Here is a 22,187-nt window from a genome sequence, read left to right as displayed (position 1 = left end):
CCAGTACAGTGGAAACTACCCAAAATTTACACCATTTAGGAAACTACTCCCCTTGAGGAATTCATATAGGAGTGTGTTGAGCATTTTGACCCCACAGGTGTTTCATAGGTTTTATTAGAATTGGGCAGTGAAAATAAAATAATATAGCTCAATTTGTAATTTTCTCTACAAATAAAAGAAGAAAAAAAATACATGTGTAAAGCAAGTTAGCTGGAGTACGGAAATACCTCATATGTGGTCATAAACTGCTGTTTCGGTACACAGTAGGGCTCAGAAGGGAAGGAGTGCCATTTGGCTTTTGGAGTGCAGATTTTGCTGGATTGGTTTCTGGGCGTTATCTCGCATTTGCAAAGCCTGTGGGACCAAAACAGTGGAAACGCTCCAGAAGTGACCACATTTTGGAAACTACCCCTAAGGTATTCACCTAGGGGTGTAGTGAGCATGTTAACCCCACAGGCGTTTTCCAGAAATTAGTGTGTACTCAATGTTGCAGAGTGAAAATGACAATTTTTACATAGATATGCCAATATGTGGTGCCCAGCTTGTGCCACCATAAGAAGACAGCTCTCTAATTATTATGCTGTGTTTCCCGGTTTTAGAAACATCCTACATGTGGCCCTAATCTTTTGCCTGGACAATCAACAGGGCTCAGGAGTGAAAGAGTACCAATGCGAAATTGAGGCTTAATTAGGCGACATACACCGTATTGGTTCACAATTGCAGAGGCTCTATTGTGAAATAATAAAAGAAACCCTGAGAAGTGACCCCATTTTGGAAACTGCACCCCTCAAGGCTTTTATTAAGGGGTGTAGTCAGCGTTTTGACCCCACAGGTCTTTTCCATAAATGATTGTGCTGCGGATGGTGCAAAGTAAATATTGCAATTTTTCAATAGATATGCCATTTCAGTGGCAAATAAGTCGTGCCCAGCTCCTGCCACTGGTGACACGCACCCCAAAAATTGTTAAAAGGGTTCTCCCGGGTATGGTGATGCCATATGTGTGGAAGTAAACAGCTGTTTGGGCACAGTGTAGGGCTCAGTGTTACGTCCATGGCCGGCGCCCGCAGCCATGGATCTGTGAGCGCTGGTCCCCATCTCCTTCCTAAGAGACGCCAGCGCTCACTTCCACTCCGGTCCGCTGTGTCCCGTAGTGTGTAGCGCGCGCGCTCGTTACTAAAGGGCCAGCGCGCACGCATGAAAATCATCATCATCTTCAACCCACATTATTTCCTTGTCTATAAGAAGGCCCCAGCCCTTCTGATCCTTCCCTGAGCATTGTTCGTTTATACCAAGTCTGTCTTGCAAATGTTCCCTTAGTATTTCCCGTTCCAGTTGTTACCCGTGCCCCGTTACCTGTTTGCCGTTTCCCGTGCTGTGTCCTTGTTCCTGTGCCTACTAGTGTTGGAGTCGTGTCCTACTGCACCTGCTGTTTGCCACGTCCAGTGTCTTCTGCCACGTCCAGTGTCTTCTGCCACGTCTGGCGCAACCTGCTGCACCGACCTCCATCCGTGTTGAAGCCACAGCCACTGTCTGCACTAGTTAAGGTACCCAAGTGTTACGAACTGCTGTAGACTTTCATATAGACGGAGACCTAGTCAGCTGCCTCTCCACTACGGCGGAGCGGCCTAGTGGGTCCACATACCCTGTGACAGTACGCTCAGGCCATGGAACCCGCTGGCCAGCCCAAGACCGCAGTCCAGAAGATACAGTCGGAGATGCATGACCTTCGCACACATCCGGATCAACTCCTTGAGGCTGTAAATTCTATCTTGGTCCGTCTGGATCTACTCACTGTTCCTCCTCCGGTTCTTCCTCCTGAGTCTGTTGCTGTACCACTGCCCATTGCTTCTCCTGTTTGTTCCGGATCCACAGTTCCTCTGCCTCTTCCTCCCCGCTATGACGGTGATCCCAGAGCATGTAGAGCATTTATTAACCAATGCTCGGTTCATTTTAGGCTACGGGCTCATCTCTTCTCCGAGGAAGCCAAAGTAGCATTTATCATCTCCGTTCTTGCTGGCAAGGCCCTCGCATGTGCGAACCCAGTCTTGGAGCAACAAGGACCTGCAATCTCGGACCTAGTCTTGTTCCTGCAGTCCTTTCGTGCTGTGTTCAAGTAGCCGGGTCAAACATCTTCTGCCGCAGCCACTCTGTTGACCCTCAAGCAAGTGGGTTCCACAGTAGGAGAGTATGCCATCTCCTTCCGTACCCTAGCAGCCGAGTTGGCATAGAAAAATTAGGCGCTGGTGGCGACCTTCTGTCAGAGACTGTCTTCTCACATCAAGGACGATTTGGCGGCCCACGACCTTCCTTCTACCTTAGATGCCCTCATCCTGTTAGCTACTCGGGTTGACATGAGAATCCGGGAGCGCACTCAAGAGGTTCGACAGGAAAGCCGGGTCCACAGACTAGCATCCTCGGTCCAGAGACCACTATTGCCTTCCCCTAGTGCGCTACCTGAAGAGCCCATTCAGGTAGACAGAGTCCGGTGGTCTGAGCAAGAGAAGCAGCGCAGACGTCTCCAAACATTGAAACCTCTTCCAAATTATCGATTCCTGTGGCCATCGTCTCCGGAGAGACGTCACATCCCTCCTCCGCCTATCTTGACTTCGGAGCAGCTGCTAATTTCATCCAGCAGGATCCTAGTGGAATGTTTACATCTACCCACAGTTGTTCTGGAGAGACCCCCTGGCTGTTGCCTCTGTAAATGGTCTACCATTGCCCGATCCGATTGTTTTCATCACAGAGCCGTTGACACTATTGGTCGGAGCCCTTCACTCGGAGCAGATCACCTTCCTGGTACTACCTAAGGCTACCAATCCTATCCTGCTGGGTCTGCCATGGCTTCGCCTACACGCCCCGGTTCTTGACTGGAGTTCCAGAGAGATTCTTCAATGGGGTTCCAGATGCCATTGCCTGTCACAAGTTCGTCCTGTTATGCACCCTCTGCCTCAGTCACTCTCCGATCTACCATCTCAATATGCCAGTTTTGCGGATGTCTTCTGCAAGCGGGAGGCTGACACGTTGCCTCCACATCGGAATTATGACTGTCCCATTGATCTGGTTCCAAATTCTTCTCTTCCCCGTGGATGGGTATATACTCTATCCTTGCCAGAGACTTTATCCATGTCAGCCTATATCAAGGTGAATTTGGAGAGGGGTTTTATTCGAAAATCTTCCTCCCCTTCATTAAGAAGAGAGACGGATCTCTTCGACCCTGCATTGACTACCATGGTCTCAACCAGATCACGGTCAAGAACAACTACCCGTTGCCACTTATATTCGAGCTGTTTGATCGCGTACGAGGAGCCAAAATTGTTTCTAAACTAGACCTGCGGGGGGCTAATAACCTATTCCGGATTCGCCGGGGTGACGAATGGAAGACAGCATTTAACACCCGTGACGGGCATTACGAATACCTAGTGATGCCCTTCGGACTGTGTACCGCACCCGCAGTCTTTCAGGAATTCGTCAATGATATCTTCTGAGATCTCCTCTATATGTGTGTTGTAGTTTATCTCGATGATATTTTGATTTTCTCCCCAGATCTGATGACCCATCGGAGGCATGTCCGTCAGGTTCTTCTGCGACTAAGGGAGAATCTCTTATATGCCAAGTTGGAGAAGTGCGTCTTTGAAAAGAGGTCTTTGTCCTTTCTGGGTTATATCATCTCGGATCAAGGTCTTACGATGGATCCTGAGAAACTAAAGTCTGTCCTGGAATAGCCACGTCCTCAAAGGCCTGAGGGCCATACAGCGGTTCCTGGGATTCGCCAATTTCTACCATCAGTTTATTCCAGACTTCTCTTCTCTGACGGCTCCCATCTCTACCCTTACCAAGAAGGGTGTGAACACTTGGGTGTCGACTCCAGAGGCAGAGTCCGCTCTTATTAGCCTCAAGAAAGCCTTCACTTCAGCCTCGATCCTCCATCATCCTGACGTGTCTCGGCAGTTCTCATTGGAGGTGCACGCTTCCTCTGTTGGTGCAGGTGCACTTCTGTTCCAGAGGAGCTCCAAAGGAAAGGCAGTAGTATGTGGCTATTACTCGAGAATTTTTTCTTCTGCAGAGCGCAATTACTCTATAGGGGATCGGGCACTACTGGCCATCAAATTGCCTCTGGAGGAGTGGAGACATCTTCTAGAGGGCGCAGCTCACTCCATCTTGGTCTACACCGACCACAAGAACCTTACCTATATTCAGTACACTCAACAACTAAATCCCCGTCAAGCCAGGTGGTCGCTGTTCTTCACCAATTTCCAATTTATGCTCCACTACCGTCCCGCTGTCATTTGAGACGTATGACACGGTGGAGTCCCTTCAAAGTATCATAGACCTGTCCTGAATTGTCACTGCTAATCCTTTGCAGGTTAGAGACCTGCCTCCGGGGAGGACTTTTGTTCGGTTGGCAGACAGGAGAAGAATTCTCTGCTGGGGACACAGTTCTAAACTATCTGGGCACGCTGGAGTTCGTAAAACCCGAGACCTGATTGCTCGTCACGTCTGGTGGCCCACGCTACCTAAAGATGTTCTGGACTTTATCTCTTCTTGCACGGTGTGTGCTTCTAACAAAGTTACTCACTCCAAGCCTGCCGGCCTGCTTCAACCTCTGCCTGTACCCAATGCCCCTTTGCAGCACATTGCGATGGACTTCCTCCCTCAGCAGGATGCCACACTGTCTGGGTGGTGGTGGACCTGTTCTCGAAGATCGCACATTTTATCCCGCTGACCGGCCTACCTTCTGCTCCCCGACTGGCGAGTCTCTTCATTCAGCACATCTTTCGCTTGCATGGCTTGCCCCTTCGCATCGTGTCAGATCGGGGTGTTCAATTTGCCTCAAAGTTCTGGATAGCCCTCTGTAAACTCCTGGATGTGAGATTGGACTTTTCCTCAGCTTATCACCCCCAGTGCAATGGGCAAGTCGAGAAGATCAACCAGATCATGGAGAATTATCTCCGCCACTTCATCTCTTTACAGCACGATAACTGTGTACAGCTTCTTCCATGGGCCGAGTTCTCGTACAACAACCACACAAGTGAGTCCACCACTTCCACTCAGTTTTACATTGTGTACAGTCAACATCCTAGTCCTGTGTCGACTACATCTCCGGTACCCGCTCCTTACTCTGCATTTGGGGACTTTTTGCAAATCTGGCAACAGACCCGGTCTTCTGTTTTGTTGGCAGTCAATCGCATGAAGCAAAAAGCAGTTACAAAGAGAAGAGAGCCGCCTCAGTATCTTCCGGGTACCAAGGTCTGTCTGTCTCTCGGAACATTCATTTGAAGGTGCCTTTATACAAGTTTGCTCCCAGGTTCCTTAGTCCTTATGAAATTCTGCAACAGATAAACCTGGTCTCCTATAAGCTGCGGCTGCCTCCTACCCTCAGAATCCCCAACTCCTTTAATGTGCCCCTCCTGAAACCTGTGGTCCTGAACCACTACTGCAAGACTTCTAGTTCCACAGTTGATCCCAGCGGTTCTTCTGATGTGTTCGAGTTGAGGGAGATTCTGGACTGCAAAAGGGTAGGAGGAAGGACTTTCTATTTGGTGGACTGGAGAGGGTTTGGTCCTGAGGAGAGGTCCTGGGAGCCGGAGGAAAGGTCCTGGGAGCCGGAGGAGAACCTCAGTTCTCCTGCTCTCATTAAGAAATTCCTCTCTCGCTCTGGCGCCAAGAAGAGGGGACGTAAGAGGGGGGATACTGTAGCATCCATTGCTGCAGCCCGTCGGGTTTACTCACCTCCCGACGCCCGCAGCCATGGATCTGTGAGCGCTGGTCCCCATCGCCTTCCTAGGAGACGCCAGCGCTCACCTCCGGTCCGCTGTGTCCCGCTTCTGAAGCTGAATCCCCATCCAGGGCGTCGGCAATGCTCTGGCTGGGGATTCCACCCCTAGAGGGAACCCCAAAGGCGCTACCTAAATGGGAGGGGGGGCTGTGTGGCGCTACCAGGGAGGGTGGCTATGTGGCACTCCTAAGGAGGGTGGCTGTGTGGCAGTACCAGGGAAGGGTGTCTGTGTGGCACTACCAGGGAGGTTGGACTTTGTGGCACTTCCTGGGAGGGGTGGCTGTGTGGCGCTTACTTGGAGGTGGGGGCTCTGTGGCGCTACCTGAGTGGGGGGCTGTGTTGCGCTACCTTGGAGGGGGGCTGTGTGGCACTACCTCCTGGGGGGGCTGTGTGGCACTACCTGGGAGGAGGGAGCTGTGTTTCACGATCTACAGAGGGCACTAAATTCTAAATTTACGGTGGTACAAACTAAGGGCCTATCTTCTATATGGGGGCATAAACAGGGCCTAACGTCTATATGGGGGCACAAAGTGAAGTTTTCTGCCATTTTACTGCCGCCGTGAGTTTCCCCGCAAAGGGACCGAAGTCTGTGTCGCCCATATAAACCTGGAGCGGGTCCTCCTCTGCACCTTTGCAGTTTGGGGGACTTTGTTAGGAAAGTGTTGTCCTGGTATAATATGGGCACCTTCGCTTCCAGAAGATATGTTTGAGTCCTCCTCTTCCTGGTTCCCTAATTTTAGGGCCTTGATAAATCGCCTCTTGAAATAAAAGAAATGTTCCCCTTGCACAACTGCATATTTTTTATTTCCTGACTTATTGGAGCCTTCACTAATATTTTCATAGATGTAGTGGTTTTTAATCGACTGAGCTGTATGAGGGCTTGTTTTTTTGTGGGACGGGCTATAGTCTTTATAGGTATCCTACTTTTTATTCCAATTTTTGGAAGGCAAAGTGACCAAAAAACAGAAATTCTGGCGTTGTTTAGGTTTTTTTTATGGCGTTCACTGCGCGGGATAAATAACATCATATTTTTATAGTTCAGTCCTTTACCAATAGGTAACCTATAGGTCGCGGCAATACCAAATGTGTATGGTTTATTTTATTTTTTTCAATAATAAAGGACTTTATCAGGGTAAAAGGGCGAATGTGTTTTATTTTATTTAAAACGTTTTTTTTTACACTTTTTTTTTTTTTAGTCCCACTAGGGGACTTGAAGGTCCAACTGTCTGATTTATTTTCTTATGCATTGCACTACCTATATAGTGCAATGTTACTTTCTTGATCCCGCAGCACTCTGTTTTTCAAGGGTGCGTGAGTAGGCTTCCACGTCAATGTATAAAAAATGAGAACTCCGCACTCCACGGTATTATGCAATAAGTGATATTTTATTTCACATATAGCGAAAAATAGGTTTAACGTTTCGGTCTATACATTCGACATTCTTCAGACACGGATTACGTCCGTGGATATGCGGCGCTTGCGACCTCAGTCGCTGTTTTGTAATGGCACTTTTTATGTAGTTCAATGTATTAGATCTGTCAGTCGTTCACTGGCAGCAAGCCGATTAGGCTCCATCTTTGGGCGAGGCCTAATTGGCTCCCGTAATGGCAGACCAGGAGGCCATTGTTAGGCCTCCTTTTGCCATAGCAGCCGTCGGCAAAACTGCAATCGCATGGCAGGGCTGCCGATATGCTACAAACCACTAAGATGCAGCGATCGCTTATGAGGGGATAATGGCAAGAATCAGAGCTAGCTCCGGACCCTGCCGTTACAGCAGGGTGTAAGCTGTTACATACAGCTGACACCCGCCGCTGATGACACTGGCTCAGCTTCTGAGCCCGGGCCATCTTGCCGTCGGTGCCAGAAGCCTTTTAGGCCCCGTGTTTGGGCGGAGCCTTGAAGGCTTCCATACTAGGCAGACCGGGAGGCCAATATTAGGTCTCTTGTTGCCATTGCAGCCACCGGCATCTCAACGATTTAGTTGCTGGGGTGGCAATTGGGTACAAACACCTTAAATGCAGCGATTACTTTTGACCGCTACATTTAAGGGGTTAATGGCGTGGAATGGAGCTAACTTCGGTCCCTGCTATTATAGCAGGGTGTCAGCTGTAACATACAGCTTGCACCCAGGGATGATGGCACGAACTCAGCTTCTGAGCCGTGTCATCTATTTATCGAATGCAGAAAGCACTGGCTTTCCATGACGTATCCATACGACAAATGTCAGGAAGGGGTTAGAGGTATTCTCATTTTGGACATTCTAGTGGATATGCCATAAATTTCCGATAGATGCGGGTTCTACCTCTTGGACACGCACCTATCTCTAGAATGGGGCCCCCTGACCCCCGTCCTACCTTTTTCCTTCTCTGAACCCATACGCACCAGTACTAGACATCCCTCATTTTTTATGGAGTAGAGAATCCATTCTCCCACATTTGATAAGTTACATCCAAATTGACATTGTTAGTGGGAGAAAATCTAAAGATTACACATCTAAGTCAGTAAATCTCATGGTCTATGCCAGATTAGAAGCACCTTCCGCTATGTCTCCTTTCGGTCGATGCCGAAAAGGCATTTGATCGGGTACATTGGAGGTTCCTAGATCTTTCCCTATTGAAGATAGGCCTGGGTCCACTTCTTTGTGACAGAATATTAGAAATAGAACTAGTCTGAGGTGCCCAATGTCTTCTCTGCTCAAAATCCTTCTCGTGGAGCACCTGGCCTGTGCGATTCTCGCTAATCCAGATATTTCAGGACTGTCTATTTGTGGTAAAAAATATGTTACTTCCCCTTATGCTGATAATGTCCTACTCCCATATATCCAATGCTAGAATTGCCTTTAGTTCACGGATAGTCAAATTGTTCAAATTTTGCTAACTAAGTAATTTTAAAGTTAAATGGGTTTTCCCATCTCAGACATTTATGGCATATCCATAGGATATGCCATAAATGTCAGATAGATGCGGGTCCCAGCCCTGGATGACGTTGCAGGCCATGTGACGACGCAGCCTGTGATTGGCTGCATCAGGCACATGGGATACAACTTCATCCCAGGAGGCTGGAGTTCTGGGTGACTATGAATTTATTTCCTCCTGAGTTGCGATTTTTGTGGCGGAATCGTTCCACCGCAAAAGTCGCAGCACTGGCTTTCTGTTGCGGGTTTTGCATCCATATTGAATTCATTGGGGAAAATCTGCAACTAAAACGCAGCATAGATTGACATTAAATTCCGTACTGCAGGTCAGTTCATTAATGTTTACGCTGCGGTTTTTTTCTGCAATGTGGGCACAACCTTTTTTAAATCTCATCCACTTTGCTGCTACTGTAAATGCTGCGGAATTTCCGCACCCAACTCGGTTGCGGAAAGTCTGCAGTGTTTACGCCATGTCTGCACCCAACCTAATTATCCAGAGTTCCTGCCAGGTGTGGGGGTATCCCACTATCTCGTTTGGACCACTGGAAATTACCCCCCCCCCCTGCATTCAGGATTTCGTGTCCGGATCAGTGGCAATACCCCTATTTGAGCTACCAGGCCTCTTCTCTGGTTAACCTCCCTTCTGATTGCATTATGAACAATAGTTATCATTTATTCACTCCCAGTTTACAGGTACTCCTTATTCTTCATCCGTGACAGTTTTTTAAACCTTCCGTCTTCACTCATCTGCACTGCACCACCCACTCCACAATTTACAGCCTTTTATTTCAATTCACCAATCCCAGTTTTCCTATTTGTATGGACAAATAGGTAACTGAGCGCCGAATACCTCTGGTGGTTGAGTATAAAAATAAATCCTGTATGTTAACTCAGTCTTTCCTTATGTATGTAGAGTTTAGGAAAGCAATGATAAAATCCTCTCCAGGTGGTATCGCTGTTTATCCATTCCTTTTATCCCCCAGTACCAGACACTTGCTGGATATGCATGAGCGATGTGGACACCCTACTGCACATTTGGTCCCATGTCCTCTCAGTAGGAGAGCGGCGATCTGTAACCATACTGCCACACTCTGCTGCACTGGCACACCTTTCAATTGGTTGCGACACCCTATCTTCTCATAAGAAAAGCGTCCTCCATTACTTTCTTGTGGCAGCAGAACTAATGATTAATAACCCTCCCCCCCACCACCACCTCACACACACACACACACACACAGCCAATCTGTTTCAGAGTGTGCAGGAGAAGTGGATGTAAGAATGTGAATGGAAGAACTCCTAGCAGATGATTCAAAATATAATAATCAATTTTTACGCATTTGGTCTGGATGGATTCTGCTGATTTTAATACTGTCTTTTATGTAGCATTAGTTCCTGTCCCCAGTGGCACAGTTATAGCGATTGCGACTGGGCCCCGAAGCCAGGGGGGCCTATGGCTCCCCGCACCACATCTATTCACAGTTACTAGAGTAGTTAGCACCTATAATACCCCTTGGGCAGTATTATAACCATAAGACATTGTCTATAATTAAGAAAACCTATATACGCCTCATATTCATGTATACAGAAAGAGTTTTCTAGACATGTGTTAGTCCAAAAATATAAATTTTATTATTCCACAAATAGGAAACCCTCCCAAAGATACCCATACATAAACATACAGAATTAAAACATACTTAAAATTGAACAAACTCCGAGATCATCAAATAGCCATCATAGCCTATTTGTTATAATAGTACCTAATATACAGCAGGTAACATAACAGCATCAGGGAAGAACATATAGTCTTCAAAATAGTAGGAGGTCCTAATGGTATCTGCCTCCCCTCTACCAAGGTAAAGTCTGTTAAAGGTGTAAAACTAACTACCATACATAAATACTGAGCATGGTTGCATCTCGATTACCTGTAGCTGACATGATGGCTGCTGGTGGTCTCAGGAGAGAAACACCTCGACGCGCGTTTCGCACCCTTCGTCAGGAGTAGATGATAGTGTAATGGAGTGTGATTTAAATACTGCCCCTGTATACCGGTGACCAATGGCGCATAGCAATTCATTAAGCCATCCCACGTGTGTCTTCCGTGTCAGGAGCGTTCAGTGCAGTGGCAGGATCCCCCATCACTTGCACATCCGCCCTTTCTGACAATTTCCGGCACAGCATGTGGATGGCCAATCAAGCGCATGCGCACATCACCCTATGTGTCAAGCCATCTAGCGTTACAATACGAATCAGCCATTCAGACTATTCGCAAATTATTCATATGGAGAGGAATTCAAAGTGTTTATATTGTCCATCAACAACCATCAGTTCACATTAAGGTTAGCTATACCCGCTATGTATATGCATAAATGCATGTTTTATCCCTATACCTGCACTATAGGTGCAGCCCAAATATGAATGTGTCCTGGGATGTGCGGTGCACCAAGCACCATCAGTGGAGGCACGGGCAAGGGAGACCACCACCAGTGCCCAACACCAGCGATGGAAATCCCCCACCTGGACCCCCACTGCAGCACCACACACCACCACGACACACACACACCAAGTATATGCATCAAATTCTTTTGGATATATTATGATGTATATTAGAGAACGGGTAGGGAAGACCACCCCCAGCGCTCAACACCGGGGGTGAATATTCCCCGCCGGGACCCCCGCGCAGCGCGCCTCACGACAGTGCGAGACACTCCATGATTAAAAATTATACATTGAATGTGTACACCGATATATAGATTATCCACAAGTCTGGGGCACGCTCGGCGAAGTTACTATAGTAACTCGTGCATATGTAATAAACTACACAAGCCCCTGTTATTATACTAACAGTATACTTGCCCTCCTCGCATCCGGCCGCAGCGCTGGTCCAGACGTTTTTCAGTGTCATGATGCTCTGTGCGTCGCGCACAACATCATGACGCTGTATGGCATCAGGACCTGCGCTGCGCAGCGAGCCGAAGAAGAGGGTAAGTGTAAGGTATGTGGTAGGTGTAGATACAGGGCCCAGCAGACAGTATCACACATGGGCCCTGTATCTAAGCCTACCACGTGGTAGGCTTAGATACAGGGCCCAGCAGACTGTATCACACATGGTGTGAAACTCTGCTGGGCCCTGTATTTAAGCCAAACATGTTTGATATTGTTTGCTGGGCCCTGTGTCCAGGCCCGTATTTGGCACTAGCGCTCTGCACGGGGACACCAGCACTGCTCCCGACATCACTGTCCATATGTGGACAGTGATGTCGGGAGCTCCCCGGGGTATAGGTTTAACACACCCAGGCCAAATTCACATCTAAGTTCGAGGCTCCGTTAGGGGCCTCCGTCGCAAATTCCACTGAAAATACCAAAAACAATAGCGCTATTGTTTCCGATAAAACCACGAACACCCCGATGGAGCCCATTAAAGTCAATGGGTTCCGTCAGGTGCTGGTTGTCTCCATTGTTCAACGGAGCCTGCACTTCCGGCATTTTCGTTTTTCTGCTCCCCTGACGGAACAAAACAACAGAATGCCGAACGCAGATGTGAACAGGGCCTTGGTAATGCCAAGCTGCTGCTGTTTTGTTGTATCTGGCTGGTTATGATAAATAATAAATAGCGAGATACAAAAAAGCAGCAGCAGGTTGGGTGGGAAGGGTCACAGTTTTTAGCCTTTCCCAGTCTAGTAATTACTGCCTGTGGCCGCCCCAGTACCCGAACATCGCTACAGATGGTCGGGTTTTGTATAGTACCCGGCTCTTCCCGGTACCCCTGGTGGCGGTGGATACTGAGGTAATAATGGGGGGTTAGTGTTAGATCTTCACCAGCTAACACTAAGCTTTGTCTTCGTAATGGATGCTGTCAATCAACCAATGACCATTACTAAGGCAGTAGTAATAAAGTAAAAAAAAAAAAAATGCAGACATATAAAAAATATTTTATGGAAATAAAAAACCACCATGCAACTTTTGTTAACCATTTTATTGAGAATAAAAATATATGCAATCATCGAAGTAGTAATCCTTGCGTTCGAAGTAGTCCAACAACTGAACCTGTAAAAAAAAATACAAATACAAAAAAATAATTTAATATATATAAAAGCAAAGCAATTATTATCTTACATTTCCTCGGTCCAGTGCTGGAGCCGCAATGTCAGTGAGTTTCCGTAACTTCAGGCATTATAGGGGGCATCAGCACTAAAAGTGCCTAGGGCAGCATCAACTCTAAATACGGCCCTTCCTGTATCTAAGCCCTTTGTCTGATACTGTCCGCTGCGTGCTATATCTAATCCTATCATGCGTGATACTGTCTGCGGAGCCGCTGTATCTAATCCTATCCATGATAGGATTCGTAGTGATATGATTGTAGTGCTATAGATATTCTCCGATATGGATATACAGTTTAGGTCCAGAATTATTTGGACAGTGACAGAAGTTTTGGCATTTTAGCAGTTTACCAAAACATATTGAATATACAGTTATATAATCAATATCTTTAATTTGAGGGTATTCACATCCTAATTTGAGTAAGGGTTTAGGAATTACAGCTCTTTAATATGTAGCTGCCTTTTTTTCAAGGGACCAAAGGTAATTGGACAAGTATCTCAAAAGCTATTTAATGGGCTGCATGAGCTATTCCCTGGTTAATCCATCATCAATTAAGCAGGTAAAAGGTCCAGAGTTGATTCCAGGTGTGGCATTTGAATTTGGAAGCTGTTGCTGTGAACCCACAACATGAGGTTAAAGGAGCTCTCAATGCAAGTGAAACAGACCATCGTTCGGCTGAAAAAAATGAAAAAATCCATCAGAGCGATAGCACAAATCTTAGGAGTGGCCAAATCAACAGTTTGGTACATTCTTGAAAACAAAGGACGCATTGGTGATCTTGTGAACTCCAAAAGGCCTGGACGTCCACGGAAGACAACAGTGGTGAATGATCGCAGAATCCTTTCCATGGTAAAGAAAAGCCCTTCACATCTACCCAAGTGAAGAACACTCTCCTGAAAGTAGGTGTATCCGTAACGAAGTCTTCCATAAAGCGAAGACTTTATGAGAGCAAATACAGAGGGTTCACCACAAAGTGAAAATCATTAATCAGCCTAAAAATAGAAAGGCCAGATTAGACTTTGCCAAACAACATCTAAAGAAGCCAGCCCAGTTCTGGAACAGCATTCTTTGGACAGATGAAACGAAGATCAACCTGTACCAGAATGATGGGAGAAAGAAAGTATGGGGAAGGCTTGGAACGCCTCCTGATCCAAAGCACAACACGTCCTCTGTAAAACTTGGTGGAGGCAGTGTGATGGCATGGACATGCATGGCTGCCAAAGGCACTGGGTCACTAGTGTTTATTGATGATGTGACTGAAGACGGAAGCAGCCGGATGAAGTCATCAAGTGTTCAGGGATATACTTTCTGCTCAGATTCAACCAAATGCAGCAAGGTTGATGGGACGTCGCTTCACAGTACAGATGGACAAGGACCCAAAACATAATGCGAAAGCAACCCAGCGTTTTTTAAGGCAAAGAAGTCGAATATTCTGCAATGGCAAATTCAATCAGATCTCAACCCGATCGAGCATGCATTTCACCTGCTTAAAGAGGCTCTGTCACCACATTATAAGTGGCCTATCTTCTACATAATGTGATCGGCGCTGTAATGTAGATTACGGCAGTGTTTTTTATTTAGAAAAACTATAATTTTTGATGGAGTTATGCTAATGACTCTCTTAATGGACAACTGGGCGTGTTTTACTTTTTGACCAAGTGGGCGTTGTGGAGAGAAGTGTATGACGCTGACCAATCCGCGTCATACATTTCTCCTCATTCATTTACACAGCACATAGTGATCTTGTTAGATCGCTATGTGCAGTGACTCACATATTAACGTTACTGAAGTGTCCTGACAGTGAATAGACATCACCACCAGCCAGAACTTGATGTCTATTCAGAATCCTGACACTTCAGTAACGTTTGTGTGAAATTTACAGCACGGCAAGCTTAATCTCGGGAGATTACGCTGTAAACTGTCATTTAAAACGAGATTACGCTTGCTGTTCTGTAAATTTCACACAAACGTTACTGAAGTGTCAGGATTCTGAATAGACATCACGTCCTGGCTGGTGGTGATGTCTATTCACGGTCAGGACACTTCAGTAATGTTAATATGTGAGTAAGTGACTGCACATAGTGATCTAGCAAGATCACTATGTGCTGTGTAAATGAATGGGGAGAAATGTATGACGCTGATTGGTCAGCGTCATACACTTCTCTCCACAACGCCCACTTGGTCAAAAAGTAAAACACGCCCAGTTGTCCATTAAGAAACGAATTAGTATAAAGCTAAAATAGGTCATAACTCAGTCAAAAATGATCGTTTTTCTAAATAAAAAACACTGCTGTAATCTACATTACAGTGCCGATCATATTATGTAGGAGATAGGGCACTTATAATGTGGTGACAGAGCCTCTTTAAGACAACAACTGAAGACAGCTGCAGTAATGGCCTGGCAAAGTATCAAAAAGGAGGAAACCCAGCGTTTGGTGATGTCCATGGGTTCCAGACTTCAGGCAGTAATTGCCTGCAAAGAATTCTCTACAAAGTAGTAAAAAAAACAAAATTTTATTTATGGTAATGTTAATTTGTCCAATTACTTTTAAGCCCCTGAAATGAGGAGGCTGTGTAGAAAAATGGATGCAATTCCTAAACGTTTCACTGGATATTTTTGTTCAACCCCTTGAATTAAATCTGAAAGTCTACACTTCAATTGCATCTCCGTTGTTTTATTTCAATTCCAATGTGGTGGCATGCAGAGCCCAAATCATGAAGATTGTGTCACTGTCCAAATAATTCTGGACCTAACTATATATATATATATATATGTATGTATGTATGTATGTATGTATGTTTTCACACGTGTGTACACACACACACACACACACACACACACACACACACACACACACACATTGTGGGAGGGGGGCATATGTATTGGGGCTATCGCCACTAGTGCTGCATCGTTGGGTCACTTAGGAGACCCAGCGATGCAGCTGAAAGCTGTGTGTCGTTGGCCATGAAGAGAAGTTGGGGGGGCCCAAGAAGCACTTATGCACCAGAGCCACCCCCCCCCCCCTGCACCTGTGCTCTCTACTCCAACCTTGTTTTTTGTTTTGTTTTTTAGGGCCTCTATGGTTGTTTTCTATTCACCTTTGCATTTGTTTGTACTTTATTTATATTTCATATGTAAAATCCTTATTAAGACGGATTAAACATAATTATGACCTACAAAATAAAAAGATCCGGTTTGTTGTAGACTACCAAATAAAGGAAAACCTTCAGAATGCAGAATTTTAAAACTAGAACATTGCTGTGGGGATCGAAGCCCAAATCACGCCCGGCCTTAAAAGAAAATCAAACAACTGAAAAGAAGAAAAAATAAGATTTTTCCAGAAAATGTGTACATAAATCAGTTTGTCATCCAAAAGTGAATAACTTACATGATTAGTATGGTTAAAAAAAACATATGTTCATCAAGTTGTCTTTTAAGGGGATTTACATGAAACCGCTACACTATGCTATTTTATACAGAGTAATACGGAAAAATAAAAACTTCTACTTCTTAAAATCCTCCTCCAGCAAATATTCATGCTGCCCAGTAATCGGAAGAAAAATGGCAATCAGCAGCTGGGGGCGGGAGGACCTGAAATTAGCCTGTCTGTAATTTCTTAATGCTGTCCTCAGACAGGGCAGCATAAATATGTGACTGCTCCGCTTTCATTAAAGGGCTGAGGCTATTGTTTTTAACTTTAATTATTAGGGTATGTTAACACGGCTTATTTACGGACGTAATTCGGTCGTTTTACGCCTCGATTTACGTCCGAAAATGCGCCTCGATAGCGTTGGCAAACATCTGCCCATTCATTAGAATGGGTCTTACGATGTTCTGTGCACACGGTAATTTTTTTTACGCCCCGCTGTCAAAAGGCGTAAAAAAGACGCCCGCGTCAAAGAAGTGCCTGTCACTTCTTCAGACGTAAATGGAGCCGTTTTCCATGGACTCCATGGAAAACCAGCTCCATTTAACGTCCGTAATGGACGCAGCAAAAAGCACCTCAACATGCCATTACGGCTGAAATTACGGTGCGGTTTTCTCCTGAAAACAGCCCCGTAATTTCAGCCGTTACGGACGCTGCCGTTTGAACATACCCTTACACTGGTTTTTATATATTTCTATTATGATTTGTCATATTGAATTAGTATTATATTTCTGTTGCAAAACTGTAATCTAATGTGCTGTTCTTCTCTCTTATTTGCATCTGTCAACAGCAAACCAGACAGGTAAGAATTTATTTAGTTTCTTTTACTTTGCCATATACAGTCATAAATTTAATTAAAACACAATGGGAATAGGGCTGTTTCTTTTGAAAGGGAAAATAACTACTTTTCATATTTTTTTAAGCAAAAGGAAAAACTCAGAACCCAGAACTAAATGTCTATTGAACAATGCAGAGATACCTCCTCACCACCCTACTGATCCAGTGGAAATGAGACGTATAAACTTTCAAACTCCAGGTAATGGCCGATTTTTCTTAAATACGGACCGATATTTTTTCTGAAAATGTCCCATTTAAAAAAATAAAAAAAGTTTCACTTTAGAAACAGACTGTGAGTAGGTTGCATACCTGTCCTGAACAGGGCCGTCCTTAGCCTTTTTCGGGCCCAGGGCAAGGTTTAATGATGGGGGCTCATCCTGAACTTCACAAAAAACACCAATGTTGTGAGAATTCTACTATACAGTATAGACAAAGAAAGAAATATATAAATAATATAAAATGTTTACCATTCACTGTGCTCTATTACCCCCTAACAACCGCCCGCTGGCTTTTGACGGCGGTGCAGGTCTTAGTCTACAACGTTTTTTGGCATTGCTGTAGAAATATCATATGAGCTCTCCTGGGAGTCCTCATTCTCTAAGCAGGAACTATAACTAACAGCTCCTGAACTTTGTAAAGCTTACTAAGTACAGTTCAGATCGGAAAAAAATCTGACCCCAGCTGTTTAACCCCGTGACGGTCAATGACCGTGGCATGATCAAAGGGGTCTCCCCTCTTCGATCGGAGAATGATGGAATCCTCTGCAGTCAGCCCTGAGGTCGTGGTGTCCGTCTGCTCAGTAAGGCTGCTGTTAGGGCACTCTGTTTTGCCCTAACATCAGCCTGTGTCATAGTGACAGTGTAATGTATTAGTATATAGCAGTATTCTAATACATTAAAAATCAAAAAAATAAAGTTGTAAATAAAGTTATCCCTTCATGGCAATAATTTTTTTTTAAACAAAACGAAAAATTTTCTACTCCCAAACCGCGCAGAAAAAAAAAAAAAATTCTTCCTCATAAAACAAGGCCTTATATAATAGCCATGTCAATGGAAAAAAATAAAAAAAGTTATGGCTGCTGAAAGGCAAGAGAGGCAAAAATGAAAACATGTAGCTATCCTTAAGGTTTTTCAGGCCTGGTAATTCGGGGTTAAAGAATAAACCAGTAAATAAATAATAACATGAACAGCGTTGGCTGCCCCCAATTACTCAAGCAGTCCTAACAGTACACAGTCCAGACCAGTGGCGTAACTACCGCTGTAACAGCCATAGCAGCTGCTACGGAGCCCGCGACATGAGGGGGCCCGTGCAGCCAGCCCCCATGGGCCCTCCCATGGCCGCTAGCAACCGCTATGGCTGCAAAAGCGCAACGCCACTGAACACTACGGCAGAGCAGGGAGGTATTTCCCCACCCTTCCATTAAAGGGGTTGTTCCTACAAAACACCTGTATCCCCTATCCACAGGATAGGAGATACATGTGTGATCTCTGGGACCCCCAGCGATAAGGAGAACGGGGGACCGAAAGTTCCCCGAAGTTCTCCATGAGAAACCTCGAACTTCCGGGGTCTGTGTCGCCAGCTCCGTAGAAATGAATGGAGCGCTTGTGCGCATGCGTGACCAGCGCTCCTTTCATTTTTATTGACCCGCTGGACGCAGACCCCGGTAGTCCGAGGTTTCTCATGGAGAATGTCAGGGGACTTTCAGTCCCTGTTCTCCTTATCGCTGGGGGTCCTAGCAATCACACATGTATCCCCTATCCTGTGGATAGGGTGTACATGTCTTTTGTGCGACAAACCATAGGCTACAGGCCGTTTTTTTTTGGGAGGGGGTTGGGGCTGTATGGTGCGATCTGCAGGGGGGCTGTATGGTGCTATCTACAGGGGGGGCTGTATGGTGCTATCTACAGGGGGCTGTATGGTGCAATCTACAGGGGGCTGTATGGTGCTATCTACAGGGGGCTGTATGGTGCTATCTACAGGGGGCTGTATGGTGCAATCTACAGGGGGCTGTATGGTGCTATCTACAGAGGGGGCTGTATGGCGCTATATACATGGAGGGGGCTGTGTGTGGTGCTATCAACGGGGGGGCTGTATGGTGCGATCTACAGGGGGACTGTATGGTGCTATCTACAGGGGGGGCTGTATGGTGCTATCTACAAGGGGGGCTGTATGGTGCAATCTACAGGGGGCTGTATGGTGCAATCTACAGGGGGCTGTATGGTGCAATCTACAGGGGGCTGTATGGTGCAATCTACAGGGGCTGTATGGTGCGATCTACAGGGGGGCTGTATGGTGCTATCTACAGGGGGGCTGTATGGTGCTATCTACAGGGGGGCTGTATGGCGCGATCTACAAGGGCGCTGTATGGCGCTATATACAAGAGGGCTGTATGGCGCTATATATAGAGGGGCTGTATGGTGCTCTATACAGGGGGGCTGTATGGTGCTATATACAGGGGGCTGTATGGCGCTATATATAGAGGGGCTGTATGGTGCTCTATACAGGGGGGCTGTATGGTGCTATATACAGGGGGCTGTATGGCGCTACATGCAGGGGAGCTGTATGGCGCTATATATAGAGGGGCTGTATGGCGCTATATACAGGGGACTGTATGGTGCTATATACAGGGGCGCTGTATGGTGCTATATACAGGGGGCTGTATGGTGCTATATACAGGGGGCTGTATGGTGCTATATACAGGGGGGATGTATGGCGCTATCTACAGGGGGGCTGTATGGCGCTATATACATGGAGGGGGCTGTATGGCGCTATATACATGGAGGGGGCTTTATGGCGCTATCTACAGGGCGAGCTGTATGGCGCTATCTACAGGGCGAGCTGTATGGCGCTATCTACAGGGGGGCTGTATGCCGCTATCTACAGGGGGGCTGTATGATGCTATATACAGGGGGGCTGTATGGCGCTATATACAGGGAGGGGGCTGTATGGCGCTTAATACAGGGAGGGGGCTGTATGGCGCGATCTACAGGGAGGGGGCTATATGGCGCGATCTACAGGGGGGCGCTGTGTGGCGGAATCTACAGGGAGGCACTATTTACAAGGGGGGGGGGTTGTGTGGCAAGCAGGGGAGGAGGGCCCCAGTCAAAAGTTTGCTATGGGGCCCAGTCTTTTTCCTAGTTATGCCCTGGTCCGGACTGATTTTCACTAGAACAGGTGGACCAACAGCGTGGGACCAGCTTGTTTTAGAAAAAAACAGCCACCAGAGGATATGTTCTCATTGGTTAGCAAAAATATGAAAAGTATATTAGTAAATATTTTTATCTAGCACTATTTTAGTGTTTGTGCAATATGTTTGTAACATTTGAACAAAATGTTGTTTTGCTTACTGGCCCAGTTACGCATCACACAGCCATGTTCTGGATCTGCGTCATGCAGATTCTGAATATGGTGCCCATACTGCACCTAATTTCTGCCTCTGATTTTACAGGGAAGAGCAGTTTTTTTTTTCCCCATATAATCCTTGAACAAAAAAATTGTGGCAACCTCCAACGCATGCCATATTTCGCCAATTTTCGCTGTTTTTAAAATGTTGGTACCTTTATTGAGGCACCATAAGGTGGTGGAGTGCAACTCTGGTCCATACTGAAATTCCGCACTATACCCACTGCACTGCCATATTCCTCATTGCATAGGAAAATGCAAAATAGAAATAAGGTTAAAGCGTACCTCCAGTAATTCACTTAAAAATGTTTTAAGGACGGGATCATACACACACAGTTTTGATGCAGTTTTTGTAGCAGTATTTCTCTAAGTTTTTTTAAGCCAAACACAAGAATGGACACAAAAGAAAGGAGATGCAGCAGTCTTTTATTTATACCTTTCCTTCCTTTTGGCTCCACTTCTGACTTTGGCTCAAAAAACGGATACAAAAATTGCATCGAAACGGTGTGTATGATCCTGACCTAATGGGGTTGCCTAGGGTTGAAAAAAACAGCATCACACCTGTCCACAGGTTGTATGTGATATTGCAGCTCAGTCTGATTCACTTAAATGGAGCTGAGCTACAATACCAGAGATGGCCCATAAACAGATGTGGTGCTGCTGTTGGGAAAAAAGCAGACATGTTTTCTAATCCTGGACAACCCCTCTAAGGGTATGTGCACACGATGAGAGGCTTTTACATCTGAAAAGACAGACTGTTTTCAGGAGAAAACAGCTGCGTCGTTTCATACGTAAAAGCTCCTCCTCGTAATATCCGAGGCGTCTTTGACGTTTGTAATCTTGAGCTGCTCTTCATTGACTTCAATGAAGAACGGCTCAAATTACGTTGCAAAGAAGTGTCAAATGAATGGGCAGATGTTTGCCGACGTATTGTAGCCCTATTTTCAGACGTAAAACGAGGCATAATACATCTCATTTACGTCTGAAAATAGGTCGTGTTAACCCAGCCTCAGAGTGCTTTATGCTGTTTATCAGCTCCTTTCATTAGCTGATTGCACACTCTATTAATTTTAATATGTGACAGGGTAGGAGCAGTTCTGAGAGATGCAGCTGAAATATATGAATATTGAATATTTTAGCCATATAGGGAACTACTAGCTGTCCGTGTGTCTGTAGAGGAAACTTGCTCTCTAATAAAGTCTGGTGTACACATCATCATCATCAGAACTGATTCAAGCGGGCAGTTTTATCCTCTTTCTGCAGTGTGAGGCGAGGAGGTAGGACAGGGAAGTGTTACGTGAGCTAGCACGCTTGTGGAAAGCCTGAGGGTATGTTCACACGCTTAACCAAAAACGTCTGAAAATACGGAGCTGTTTTCAAGGGAAAACAGCTCCTGATTTTCAGAAGTTTTTTAAACCACTCGCGATTTTCGCGGCGTGTTTCGCAGCGTTTTTTATGGCCGTTTTTGGAGCGGTTTTCTATAGAGTCAATGAAAAATGGCTCCAAAAACGTCCCAAGAAGTGTCCTCCACTTCTTTTTCGCGTCAGTTTTTTTTACGCGCCCATTTCGAAAAACGCCCGTGAAAAAAACGGCCTGTCGGATCAGAACGCCGTTTTTCCCATTGAAATCAATGGGCAGATCTTTGAAAGCTTTCTGCTTCTGATTTTTCAGCCGTTTTTCGGGACATTTACGGTCGAAAAACAGCTGAAAACACTGTGTGAACATACTTTAA

At 45.8% G+C, this 22,187-nt stretch overlaps 1 protein-coding gene across 1 annotated transcript in view; it reads left to right on the top strand.

The window, feature by feature from the left end:
- Positions 1-22,187, top strand: part of PTPRS (protein tyrosine phosphatase receptor type S) — a 523,802-nt gene that overhangs the window by 362,173 nt on the left and 139,442 nt on the right. The window contains exons 22-23 of the mRNA XM_075864303.1: positions 17,007-17,018; positions 17,140-17,252. Of these exons, the coding sequence (XP_075720418.1) occupies positions 17,007-17,018; positions 17,140-17,252 (125 nt within the window). The remainder of the gene's footprint in view (positions 1-17,006; positions 17,019-17,139; positions 17,253-22,187) is intronic.

This window comes from Rhinoderma darwinii, chromosome 1 (assembly GCF_050947455.1).
Source record: "Rhinoderma darwinii isolate aRhiDar2 chromosome 1, aRhiDar2.hap1, whole genome shotgun sequence".
NCBI lineage: Eukaryota > Metazoa > Chordata > Amphibia > Anura > Rhinodermatidae > Rhinoderma > Rhinoderma darwinii.
Note: the sequence above shows the minus strand (reverse complement) of the source record. Positions and strands in the feature narration are given on the sequence as shown.